The following is a 13049-nucleotide window of genomic DNA, read 5'->3' on the forward strand; positions in this document are numbered from 1 at the left end:
AGTTGCTTATTTAATCAATTAAAGTCTATCTCTTCCCTATCTAAATCTAAGTGAAAAGCAAACAAGAAGGGAACTCTAAATTTCAAACGTATTTCATATATTAAATTGATCATGTAAGAAATGTAAGATTCTATACTAACAATCATTCATGTATAATAAAATCCTACTGACATATTATATCTGAGAAGTAAACTAAAGAACTCACCACTAATTATCAAGTGTGAGTATGTGTATGTATTTGTGTGTGAGTGCTTAGTCGCTCAGTTGTGTCCTACTCTTTGTGACCCCATGGACTGTAGCCCTCCAGGCTCTACTGCCCATGGAGATTCTCCAGACAAGAATACAAGAATGGGTTGCCATGCCCTCCTCCAGGGGATCTTCCCGACCCAGGAACTGAAGCGAGGTCTCCTGCATGGCAGATAGATTCTTTACCAGCTGAGCTACCAGTGAAGTCCAATTATCAAGTAACAGGTACTAATTTCACAATAAACACTGTAATGTCTATAGTGATTCCCATTCAGAAAATAAGACAAAAGTACCTCCTCATCAGAGCAGTGTTTCATTTTTTCCCACAGGTTCCTATTTATATCAGTCAACAGTTTATCTTGGTTTAGTGCAGAAAGCTTTAATCTAAATAGAGAAAAGTTAATTAGCACAGAGTTCAGAAGTCAACCCGAATGATTCAATTTAGATCTACAGGCATACTTAATTTTTCCTAGGTCTTTTCTACATAAAGAGGGGAATTCACTCAGGAATAGTGGCCAGTCTGACTATTTCAACACTTGTAGAACAGTTCAAGAATGTTATGATTCAAAAAGATTTCCCTCCCAAATAGAATTCTCATCTCAAGGCATCAACTTGTTTCAAAATGAAAATACTGTTTTGGTCAAGAAGCTTATTCGGTTAATGAATACACTGTTCAATAAAGTTCTTGGTGAAATGAAAAATATGTCTTTTATTTTTACTTAAAACCAAACAAACTTTTTGGTCAACTCAATATGTTGCTTATAAAGAATCCTTTAAGGGCTTGTGAATGCATAATTGTTGGAAAGTTGTAGTTCTTTACCAGCTGAGCCACAAGGGAAGCCCTTTAAAACTATAATTCCCTTTAATTTATTTTTATTTACTGAGGTAACACTGGTTTAAGACCCTGGTTTAAAACACTGGTTATATGTTTCATGTGTACATTATCTTTTGACATCTATGTACACTACAGTGTGTTTACCACCAAAAGTTTTAAAACTACATGATGCTTAAAAGATTACTTCATTTCTTTTCTGTTTGTTAGACTGGTTCAAATTCAGTTTGACAGTTCTAGATAAGTATGATATAAACACTGCCTTGAGTTGTAAGTTTTGGTTTACCTGTGAAAATCTAGATATACCTAATTTGTAAATTAGTCTGCTGCATCTACTTACACCAAACCACTGAGCTACAGTCTTGATTAAAACCATGTTCTTTTATAAAGCAAACTAAGAGCAAGTGTGATAAAACTATAAACCCAAAGGCAATCTTACTTTTAGGCACTATATAAATCTCTAAAGGGTACTATCTTCTTTTAAACATGTTCTTTTGGAATTTATGATATCATAATCTAATAATTATTGCTTATAAGGACCTCTGTTGTTGTTTAATCACCAAGTCATGTTCAACTCTTTTGTGACCCCAAGGCTATAGCCTGCCAGGTTCCTTTGTCCATGGAATTTTCCAGGAAAGAATACTGGAGCAGGTTGCTATTTCCTTCTCCAGGGGATCTTCCCCACCCAGGGATTAAACCTGAATCTCCTGCTTGGTAGGTGGATTCTTTACAACTGAGCCACCTGGGAATCCCTATTAAGGACATACTCTTTGCTAAGAATGGCATGCAAACTTATATATACTACTTCTACTGCTCATTATATACACTACTTCTACACTACTAAGTAGGTATTATTAACCTCAATTGATGAATGTGGAAATGAAGGTTAAATAACTTACATAAGTAGCCAAGAGTTGAACTTCCATCTGACTACAAACCTGAAATTCTTTCCCATATACTATATATACTGCCAATTAATGCGGTCAGCTTTTCTTATGCCAGTGTTATTCTAATCAAAATCTTGTCACACAGATTATTCACCCATCCAACAAAACACACAAAAAATGGAAACTTTCATACTCTTCAATCTTCCGGCAAAGAACTTCACAATCTTCTTTATAAATCTGTATCTTGGGTCGGTAAACATATTGACTTAACATCAGGTCTTCCAGAGTAGGTGAAGTGTTTACAGCAAACTGGAAAAAAAAAAATCCCTTAAAACTGGTATTTTGAGGACCAAACCACGTGCAAGGACTGTTAAGAGTCTCAAAACAGTGCTTGAGACGTGAGTGCTTACTTTTACAAGTTCTACAAAGGAAAAATGGAAAACTTTAAATTCATATACCTAGTAAGCTACAGTTGGAATTTGAAATAAAGTCTCTGACATCAAAGTCCATTTCCCACTGATGTTTAGAGGAACTGTGGAAGTTCCACACATAGGCTTAAAAATGATTTGAAAATGTTTATGCATTATTTGCACAAACACCTCAATAAACTTGGGTGGGAGAGAGAAATGGTTATACATTGTGTTTGAAGGATAACTGCTTTGCAGAATTTTGTTGTTTTTTGTCAAACCTCAACATGAATCAGCCATGGGTATACATATATCCCTCCCTTTTGAACCTCTCTTTCATCTCCCGCCCTATCCCACCCCTCTAGATTGATACAGAGACCCTGTTTGAATTTTACACATTGTTTTAAAACTATCAATATCTGAAAATTAAAACTTATAAAAAACCTCTTTATTGAAAGAAAAAAAAAAAGATGCCAGTTTCTAAGATTATTCTTTTCTATTCTCATTCACTAGCCCTGATCCTTACTTCTATCCCAGGTTGAACTCAGACTTTTCTGGCATACATAAAATGAAGCAGTAAAAATCTGGTTATTTTTTTAAATGTCTTATAATGTCTTTTGGACATTTTAAAAAACGTCTTATAGCTCTAACCCAATGACTTTCTGATGTCCCTAATGCAGTGTTGGAAAAACCAAGTTAGCCTATTACATATAAAATCCAAAGAAAACACTACAAATGTCCATTATTCATAGGCCGTGTGGCACAGAATAAGTCATTTTAGCATTCTAGGTTTTGGCCTCATCTATAAAATGGGCACAATATTGACCAACCTCTTAAGATCAAAGTAAAAGTTTTTAAAAAAGGTACCAAAGCTCAGGGCCTGCTAAATAATCTAACAAACTTTAGTTTCCTCTCATTCTCCCCTTTCAGTTGATAAATTAAAAGGAAATACAAATGAGGTTTTAATTTCATTTCTCCATCTGTAACTAGTTTTCTAACATGTTGTTAAAGTGCAAAAAGGTGCTAAAGGCAATGATTACTGATGATGACTCTCTTTCTTAAAAAGTAGTTTTAAGGCTAAATTTATAAAGAAAAATCAAAGCTCTATACTTCTCAAAGAAATGAGGCCTCCTTGGGAACATGGCTGACTGTCTTTCATATAGGAGCCAAATACTTAATAAAAGATATTTTTTTTACATAAGTATTTGGACATAATATGAAAAAATGAAGAAAATCATGATATCACTACTTTACAACTCTTAATAAATTGCTAGATCTAGATAATGATAACTTAATGGTGATCATCACCAGACATTAACTCCTGATGGAAGGACAAGTATAAAGTAAACTTGCAAAACAAAAACATGTCATCTGATAAAGCCTCTGCTGATTTACAGAAAATACAAAGGACAGGAGGACACGTTAAAACTAAAGTTAGGGTATGAAAAATGGGCAAAACACATACTTAGCAGAGTATGGAAAAACCTGGTTTCCTCCAAAAAAAAAAGAGGGAGAGAGAAGGGAGATCGGGGGACAGAGGGTTATTGAAGGGGACCTTATACTTTAAAATATAATTGAGAAAGAGCTATCAATCTCATTTGGGTTGCAATTTAACAAACTGGAAAATAATGCAGACAATCAGGGAAATATAATACTGACTGAATAATTAATCACTTAAAGATAAGATTATCATATTTGGACATAGTTTAAAGAGTCCTCATCTTTTCAGGGATACATACTGAAATACAGATAAATTGATGATACCTGGGATTTCCTTCAAAATAACAGGATGGGGAGGTAGGGAAATATAGGATTGGGAAAATATAGGTAGGGAAACAAGGATTGATAATTTTTCTTCAAGTCTTTATTGAATTTGTTATAACATTGCTTCTGTTCTATGTTTTTGTTTTTTGGCCCTGAGGCACGTGGGATCTTAGCTCCCCAACGAGGGAACAAACTTGTACTCCCCGCATTGGAAGGCGAAGTCTTAACCACTGGACTACCAGGGAAGTCCCAGAAGTTGATAATTTTTGAAGTTTGGTGATAGATACATGAGAAGTTCATTAAACTATTATTTACTTTTGTATATGTTTGAAAATTCCTATAACATCTAAGTTTTCTTTCTTTAAAGAGTAAGGTTTCTCTTGAACCTTCATAACCACAAAGTGAAACACAGGACTAAGTTCCCAGAGATTCACCAGGAATGCCAACTGCAAAGGATATCAGGCTTATGCACTGTGCATACAACTGAATGCAATTGCCTATGCTGTAATGCAATACATGGGTTAAACTGCTGCTCCTTGATTCCAGGACTACATGCACAAGTCACTCCCTTCCCTTGCTTTATCTATTTTGATTAAGTGTCCAATTTATGCACTATCAGCTCTTAGATATTTCAGGCCTGGTAAGGGTAACTTAAATGCAGAGTACATCATGAGAAACGGTGGGCTGGAAGAAGCACAAGCTGGAATCACGATTGCCGGGAGAAATATCAATAACCTCAGATATGCAGATGACACTACCCTTATGGCAGAAAGTGAAGAGGAACTACAAAGCCTCTTGATGAAAGTGAAAGAGGAGAGTGAAATCGTTGGCTTAAAGCTCAACATTCAGAAAACGAAGATCATGGGATCTGGTCCCAGCACTTCATGGGAAATAGATGGGGAAACAGTGGAAACAGTGTCAGACTTTATTTTTGGGGGCTCCAAAATCACTGCAGATGGTGACTGCAGCCATGAAATTAAAAGACACTTACCCCTTAGAAGAAAAGTTATGACCAACCTAGATAGCATATTGAAAAGCAGAGACATTACTTCGCCAACAAAGGTCTAATCAAGGCTATGGTTTTTCCAGTGGTCATGTATGTATGTGAGAGTTGGACTGTGAAGAAAGCTGAGCGCCGAAGAATTGATGCTTTTGAAATGTGGTGTTGGAGAAGACTCTTGAGAGTCCCATGGACTGCAAGGAGATCCAACCAGTCCATTCTGAAGGAGATCAGCCGTGGGTGTTCTTTGGAAGGAATGATGCTAAAGCTGAAACTCCAGTACTTTGGCCATCTCATGCGAAGAGTTGACTCACTGGAAAAGACTCTGATGCTGGGAGGGATTGGGGCAGGAGGAGAAGGGGATGACAGAGGATGAGATGGCTGGATGGCATCACCGACTCGAAGGACGTGAGTCTGGGTGAACTCCAGGAGTTGGTGATAGACAGGGAGGCCTGGTGTGCTGCGATTCATGGGGTCTCAAAGAGTCAGACATGACTGAGCAACTGAACTGAACTAAGGGTACCTACAATAGTTCCACAACTGCACTGAAAGGGAGTATTTTGGTATGAAACACTCCTTGGGCATGCAGGAGGTCATGGGGCACTAACATAGAACCTTTTTTTCCCCTCTCAGTTTTATTGAGATATAATTGACATACAGCACTGTATCAGTTTAAGCTTTACAGCATAATGATTTGACTTACATACATCATGAAATGATTATCACAAGTTTAATGAATATCTATCACATGGAACAACAGACATGGAACCATCCAAATCGGGAACCAGTACATCAAGGCTGTATACTGTTGCCCGGCTTATTTAACATATATGCAGAGTACATCATGTGAAATGCCGGGCTGGATGAAGCACAAGCTGGAATTAAGATTGCAGGGAGAAATATCAATAACCTCATTTATGCAGATGACCACCCTTATGGCAGAAAGTGAAGAAGAACTAAAGAGACTCTTGATGAAGGTGAAAGAGGAGAGTGAAAAAGTTAGCTGAAAACTCAACATTCAGAAAACTAAGATCACGGCATCTGGGCCCATCACTTCATGGCAAATAGTTGGGGAAATAATGGAAACAGTGAGAGATTTTTTTTGGGGGGTGGGCTCCAAAATCACCGTAGATAGTGACTACAGCCATGAAATTAAAAGATGCTTGTTTCTTGGAAGAAAAGCTATGACCAACCCAGACAGCATATTAAAAAGCAAAGACATTACCTTGCCAATAAAGTCTGTCTAGTCAAAGCTATGGCTTTTCCAGTAGTCATGTATGGATATAAGAGTTGGACTATAAAGAAAGCTGCAACCAGAAGAATTGATGCTTTTGAACTATGGTGTTGGAGAATACTCTTGAGAATCACTTGGACTGTAACCAGATCCAACCAGTCCATCCTAAAGGAAATCAGTCCTGAATATTAATTGGAAGGACTGATGCTGAAGCTGAAACTCCAATACTTTGGCCACCTGAGGCAAAGAACTGACTCATTGGAAAAGACCCTGATGCTGTGAAAGACTGAAGGCAGGAGGAGAAGGGGATGACAGAGGATGAGATAGTTGAATGGCATCACCAACTGGATGGACATGAGTTTGAGTAAGCTCCAGGAGTTGGTGATGGACAGGGAAGTCTGGTGTGCTGCAGTCCCTGGGTTGCAAAGAGTCGGACATGACTGAGTGACTGAACTGACTAAATGATCACCTCATACAGATACAAAATTGAAGAAATAGAAAAAAATTTTCCTTGTGATGAGAACTCTTAGTATTTACTCTCTTAACAACTTTCATATAAAACATACTACTGTATTAATTGTATTTATCATGTTGTACTTTACATCCCTAGTGCTTATTTATCTTATAATTGGAAGTTTGTACCTTTTGACTGCCTTGATCCAATTCCCCCTCTCCTCATCCCATTGGTAAACCACAAATCTGATCTCATTTTTTATGAGTTTGTTTGTTTTTGAAATATAACTGACCTACAATACTATGTTATTAGTTCTTCTTACACAATATAGCAATATGGCATCTGTACATAGTATCTTTAGCTGGTCCTACCAGCTGAACTCCTACAATTGCACACACACATGGGTGCCAAACATACATCTCCCTGTCTGCCTCAAGAATGCCTCCCCAGTTCCACCCTAGAGGAGACTCATGGTCATCTAAATCCTGTAACAGATGCCCATAGTTGTGAACCTCCTTTTCCACAGCCCATACATTACCCATTTCTTTGGCCCTTCTCTACTTTGGGATTTTTTTTTTTAAATACTTTTTTTGGCTGCACCACATAGCATGTGTGATCTTAGTTCCCCAACCAGACATGGAACTTGTGCCTCCTGCACTGGAAGCATGGAGTCTTAAATACTGGACTGCCAGGGAAGTCCCTACTTTGGGATTTTTAAATTTCTTTCCCGCGATAGCATGAACTCTTCTTACCATCTTTTTTTTTTTTTTTTTTAACTGAAGTATAGTTGATTTGTCTTACCCTCTTGATGGTTCTTTCCCAGATACATTTCCCTAACACTGCCTTTCCTGACCTCTACAAAGCCTAAGACCAAAGGGCAAGAGTCATACTAATTCATACTAATATTCCCTTGATTCATCCCTCAAAGATTAGCTTCCCAGATATCCTCCACTGTTCTACCCTGCCAGCAACCTTTCTGTTCCTACGCTTCCCCTTTGCTTTCTCTGGCCCCTGGCACTGTTTCTGCATTTCCCAAGACTCTACATAACATACCTAGACACTTTTCTATCTCCCATCTGCAGCTGAGGCAAGGGGATTCTACAGGGAAGGGACACTACTATGGTGATGAGAATAATGAGGTTGGGGACCCAAAAGATGCATGAGTATCTTTCTCCTTTCTATCTTTGATTTACTTTTCACCTTTAGATATCAATGCTCCTGTAATTGATTTCTTTCTAAACAGCTTTATTGAGATTTAATTTACACACCATATAGTTCACTAAGTATGCAATTAAATGATTTATAAAATATATTCACAAGGTTGTGCAACATCATCACCAGCTAATTTTAGAGCACTTTCCTCTAAAAGAAACCTTGTACCCATTAGCTGTCATTCCTTCCTCCTCCACCCCTACCTTAGCCTCAGGTAACCACTAATCAGTTCACTTTTTGGCTATTATGAATAATGTTCATGTACCAGTTTTTGTGTAGAGGTACATATTCAATTCTCTTAGGTAAATACCTAGAATTGGAATTGGTGGATCATATAATAGTTCTGTTTAACTTTTTGAGGAAATAGGCTACACCATTTTACAAGTCTACCAGCAATGTATGAAAATTCCAGCCTCTTCACATCCTTGCCAGCAGTTGTTATTTTGTCATTTTGGCTACAGGCATCCTAGTGGGTGTGAAGTGGTAACTTATTTTAATTTGTACTTCCTTTATCACTATTTTGCTAATTGGCCATTCATATATCTTCTTTGGAGAAACGTCTATTTTGATCCTTTGATATTTTTAATTGGGTTATCTTTTTTTTTTTTTAATTCTTTTTATTTATTTGGCTGCACTGGGTCTTAGTTGCAGCACATGGGTTTCAGTTCCCTGACCAGGGATTTAACCCAGGCCCCCTGAGTTGGGAGCGCTGAGCTGTAGCCACTGGACCACCAGGGAAGTCCCCAATTGGGTTATTTTTTTGAGTTGTAAGAGTGCTTTAAATATTCTGGATACAAGGCTAAGTTGTATGATTTTCAAATGTTTTCTCCTGTTCTCTGGGTTGTGTTTGCCCTTTCTTGATGGTATCATTTGCAGCACACAAGTTTTAAATTTTGATGAAGTCCAATTTTTAATTTTGGCACTTGTGCCTTGGTGTTGTATAGGATTGATTTTTTTAATGTACAATGTGAAGTATGGATCAAGGTTCATTTTTTTTCCTGTAGATAGCCAACTGATTCAACACCATTTATAGGAAAGGCCACTATTCTACAGGGGCATCTTTGTCATAAACCAAATAGTCATAAATGTGTGGGTCTCTTCTTTGAAAGTTAGAAGTCATCTGGTCCTAGTGACAATTTTAATGGTAAATTGCAAACTAAAAATTTCAATGGTGGGAATTTCCTGGTTGTCCAGTGGTTAGGACTCCTCACTTTCATGGCAAAGGGTGTGAGTTCAATCCCTGGTCAGGGAACTAAGATCCTGCAAGTCAGGTGGTGTAGCCAAAACAAATAGTCAATGGTAGTTAATCAGAGTTATCCAGTTCTTGGGTTAATTTTGGTAATTTTTGTATTATGACAAAATTTGTATTTGGTATTTTTGTAAATTTGGTATTTTTCTAAAAAATCATCTAGGTCTTAAAAGTTGTCATCACAGTTGAAGGATTAAAAAAAATTCTTTTTATCTTTCTTTTAATCTGTGGATGTGTCTTTCTCAATTATATGTATTTTAGCTTTCTCTCTCCCCCCTTTTTTTTAAGATTTATTTTTGGCTGTGTTGTGTTTTTGCTGCTGCACACAGGCTTTCTCTAGATGTTGAGTATGGGCTTCTCATTGCACTGGCTTCCTTCTCTTGTTGGGAAGCACAGGCTCAAGGTTAATGGGCTTCAGTAGCTGTAGTACATGGGCTCAGCAGTTATGGTTCATGGGCTCTAGAGTACTGGCTAGAGTAGTGCATGGCAGAGTAGTTGCATCGCAGGGGCTCCGTTGTCCTGAGGCACATGGGATCTTCCCAGACCAGGGATTGAACCGGTGTCCATTGCATTGCAAGGGGGATTCTTATATACTGGATCACAGGGAGAAGCCTTCCTTTGACTTAATTAAGCTCTTTAAGAGTTTTTTTAATTGTGTTTTCAAAGTACCAGTTTTTATTTTATTAGCTGCATTGCACTAATAAATGAAGCACTAAATGCTTCATTTTAGCTCTCTGACAAGAGGTGGAACCCAAACCCTTGGCAGAGAGCACACAGAATCCTAACCACTGGACTATCAGGGAATTCCCCCAAAGTACCAATTTTTAGATCTGTTATCTTTTCTACTAGTTTTTGTTTTCTATTTTATTAATTTTCTATTTACCTGAATTCTGTCTTCCTACCTTTTTTACAGATGTCATTTTATTGTTCATTTTCCAATTTCTTAAAGTATTAAAAAGTCCTTTAGTTTTAGATTCTCTTCTATAACAGTGATCTGAGGCTTTTAATTTCCTGCTAAGTGTATGTTCTGTTGTATATCCCATAGACTGTTCTCCTTTACTTTCTAAACAGTTTTGCTTTCCTCTTTGATGTGAATTATCTAGAAACATGTTTCTTAATTTCCAAGATGTTTGTGTTTTTAATAGTTCTAATTTTATTGGATTAAGATCAGATATCTATGAAGTCTCCGTTTTTCAATTTCTCATGTTTTTCTTTGTGATCAAGGGTATACCTAATTTTTGTAAATGTTCAACAGACTTAAGTTAAAAAAAATACTATGTAATTTTATATGTAAATGATATGAGTTTTCTATTAATCTTTTAAACTAAGCTTCTTGGTTGCATTATTTAAATATTCTATGATTTTAAATATTTTTTATATTGAAAAATGTTTATTAAAACCTCTGCTATACTTGGCTTTTTATAATAATAGGGGAAAGCATATGTTCAGGAAAAAGTATAAAAAACAAAACAGATGGCAAGAAATGAAAAAAAAACTCCACCTTTTCAAAAGTCATATTTTTTAAAAATAAATTTTTAAGCTAACCCCAAATGTACTTTCTATAGCAAAATTTTCTGTAGGAAAATTTGCTTCCTTAGATTCTTTTTTTTGTTTTTCTAATAAACACTTGCTTCGATACAGTTTAGTAAACATATATTTTAACTGAGATGACTATTTTGCCAAGAAATTGTACTTACTTTGGCTGGAAGATTGCTCTGTCTGGGTTTCTGTATCAGAATGTGTACCTGAAGAAGTATAAAGAACTCCTTTATTGTTATTCTTCCATCTTTGAGTTTCTGAGGAAGAAAAAAAGTTTGCATGACCATTCAAGGTAAAACTTGACCATTGCTCAAACTTTGACCATTGCTCAAAGTTTGTTTTTATGAGCAATTTTGACTAGAACCACCTCTTTTGTTTCTATATTGCTTAAAGTACTTTGCATATGTGTAAATATTATTCTGATGTAGGCTATACACAAGTAGATTTCATCTAATATTATTTCTTAAGTTTATTCAGTAATAGTAAAATTGGGGGGAAAAAACAACAAAACGTAGGCCTTCCAATTGTGATTCTACTCCACATAATTGACATGTCCTGTCCTTAACAAAAAAAAAAGAGAACTAGCCTTCTGTATATTTGAAATATTTCATAATTCAAAAAAATTAAACAAGAGAAAACAAAATGAGGAAATCAGGTGCATTTGAGAAATAGTGGCTTCCCTTGTGGCTCAGTGGTAAAGAATCCTACTAATGCAGGAGATACAGGTTCGATCCCCAATCCGAGACTATCCCACATGCTGCAAAGCAACTAAGCCCATGTTCCACAACTAATGAGCCTGTGCTCCACAGCCCACAAACCGCAACTACTGAGTCCACGTGCCACAACTACGGAAGCCTGCACATCCTAGAGCTTGTGCTCCTCAACAAGAGACAGCCACAGTGAGAAGCCCGTGCACCACAACCAGAGAGTAGCCCCTGCTTGCTACAACTAGAAAAAAGCCTGCACAAAGCAAAGATGACCCAGCACAGCCAAAAAAATATATAAATAAAATTATTTTAAAAAATGAGAAATACTTTCATACCTCCTTTAAGCTCTCTTCACAAACGGTATCTCTGAGAAACTGTGATTCTATTTGACTACCAAGGTGTGCTAAAAGTAAAGCAAATTCAAGTGATGAACAAGTTAAATTAAACTATAAACTTAGTTTTAATTATTGTTCAGGTTTATGTGTGGTTCATGCTCTTGAAGCTATCTGCTAGGATCCTTCTGGGAAGACAGTCATTTGTAGGGTAAAGTATATTAGTTTTAAGGGCTCCATATTATTTTTCTACTAATTTTAAGCTTCTTAAGAAAATCACTCTTGTAATATAACACTTCTCAATTTGTTAAAACTAAGAATTAAAAATAAACTAAATATTATTTTACTTATCAACTATTTATAACTCCCAAAAATCTTATACAAATTTCAAATATCTCCTAAACTGAAATACATGTATTATTAGTCAAGTAACAGATGATTTCTCTTATTTAGCCTTCATTAAAATCTTACTGCTTAAGTCCAGAGAGGTCCCATCAACCTTGACTGAATCCAGAGAACTGCTACAACTAGACGGAGTTCTGCTCAGGCTTTTTATCAATACACTGTTAGCATTTTTATCCATCTCTCCTTCAGCACGGAGATCAGAAATCTGAAATCATCAATAAAGGAACATCATAAGAGTAAAGTTATTACACTATTAATTATAATGACTAAATGCTGAATGCCAGGAGAAATACTTCTAACATAAAATGTATCTGTAATTATATAAAATACTTTAGTAAAGAATTAGAATAAGTAACAAGCAGCTTAGTAGGCTTTTAGAAGTTCAAAGTAATTTTATTTAAAAATATAATGAAATAACATTATGTATTATACTATATGAGAAAATTGTTTCTCAGCAGTATCCAGGTTATAACCAGATCCTATGAGATACCAAATGTTGACCTATCCAGTTATTCATCTACTAGACATCAGGGTCAGGGCTACTACACTGTAGAAAACAGAAGAGAATACTGACTATACAAAATAGCCCTGTCTGGAGTACAGAGAAAAAATTTATTTCTAGGCTTTAGTATTTCCTTCCCCAGATGACCAAGACTCCTTTGGTTGAAGTCAAATAAGTCACATGGTCCTGGTTTTACCATTTTAACTATTTTACTTTACAGACTTAAGTGTCATTTTCATCTATCTGAAACCATTTTCTATCTGCCATTTTCATCTAACT

At 36.2% G+C, this 13049-nt stretch overlaps 1 protein-coding gene across 1 annotated transcript in view; it reads right to left on the reverse strand.

Annotated features, from left to right (window-relative positions):
- Positions 1–13049, reverse strand: part of KNL1 (kinetochore scaffold 1) — a 63722-nt gene that overhangs the window by 14229 nt on the left and 36444 nt on the right. The window contains 5 exon segments of the mRNA XM_086321863.1: positions 540–630; positions 2159–2274; positions 10983–11081; positions 11867–11934; positions 12335–12473. Coding sequence (XP_086177989.1) covers positions 540–630; positions 2159–2274; positions 10983–11081; positions 11867–11934; positions 12335–12473 — 513 coding nt within the window.

Source organism: Bos grunniens, chromosome 10 (genome assembly GCF_055505025.1).
Source record: "Bos grunniens cultivar Pamir isolate PY7600 chromosome 10, Bosgru_T2T1.0, whole genome shotgun sequence".
NCBI classification, from domain to species: Eukaryota; Metazoa; Chordata; class Mammalia; order Artiodactyla; family Bovidae; genus Bos; species Bos grunniens.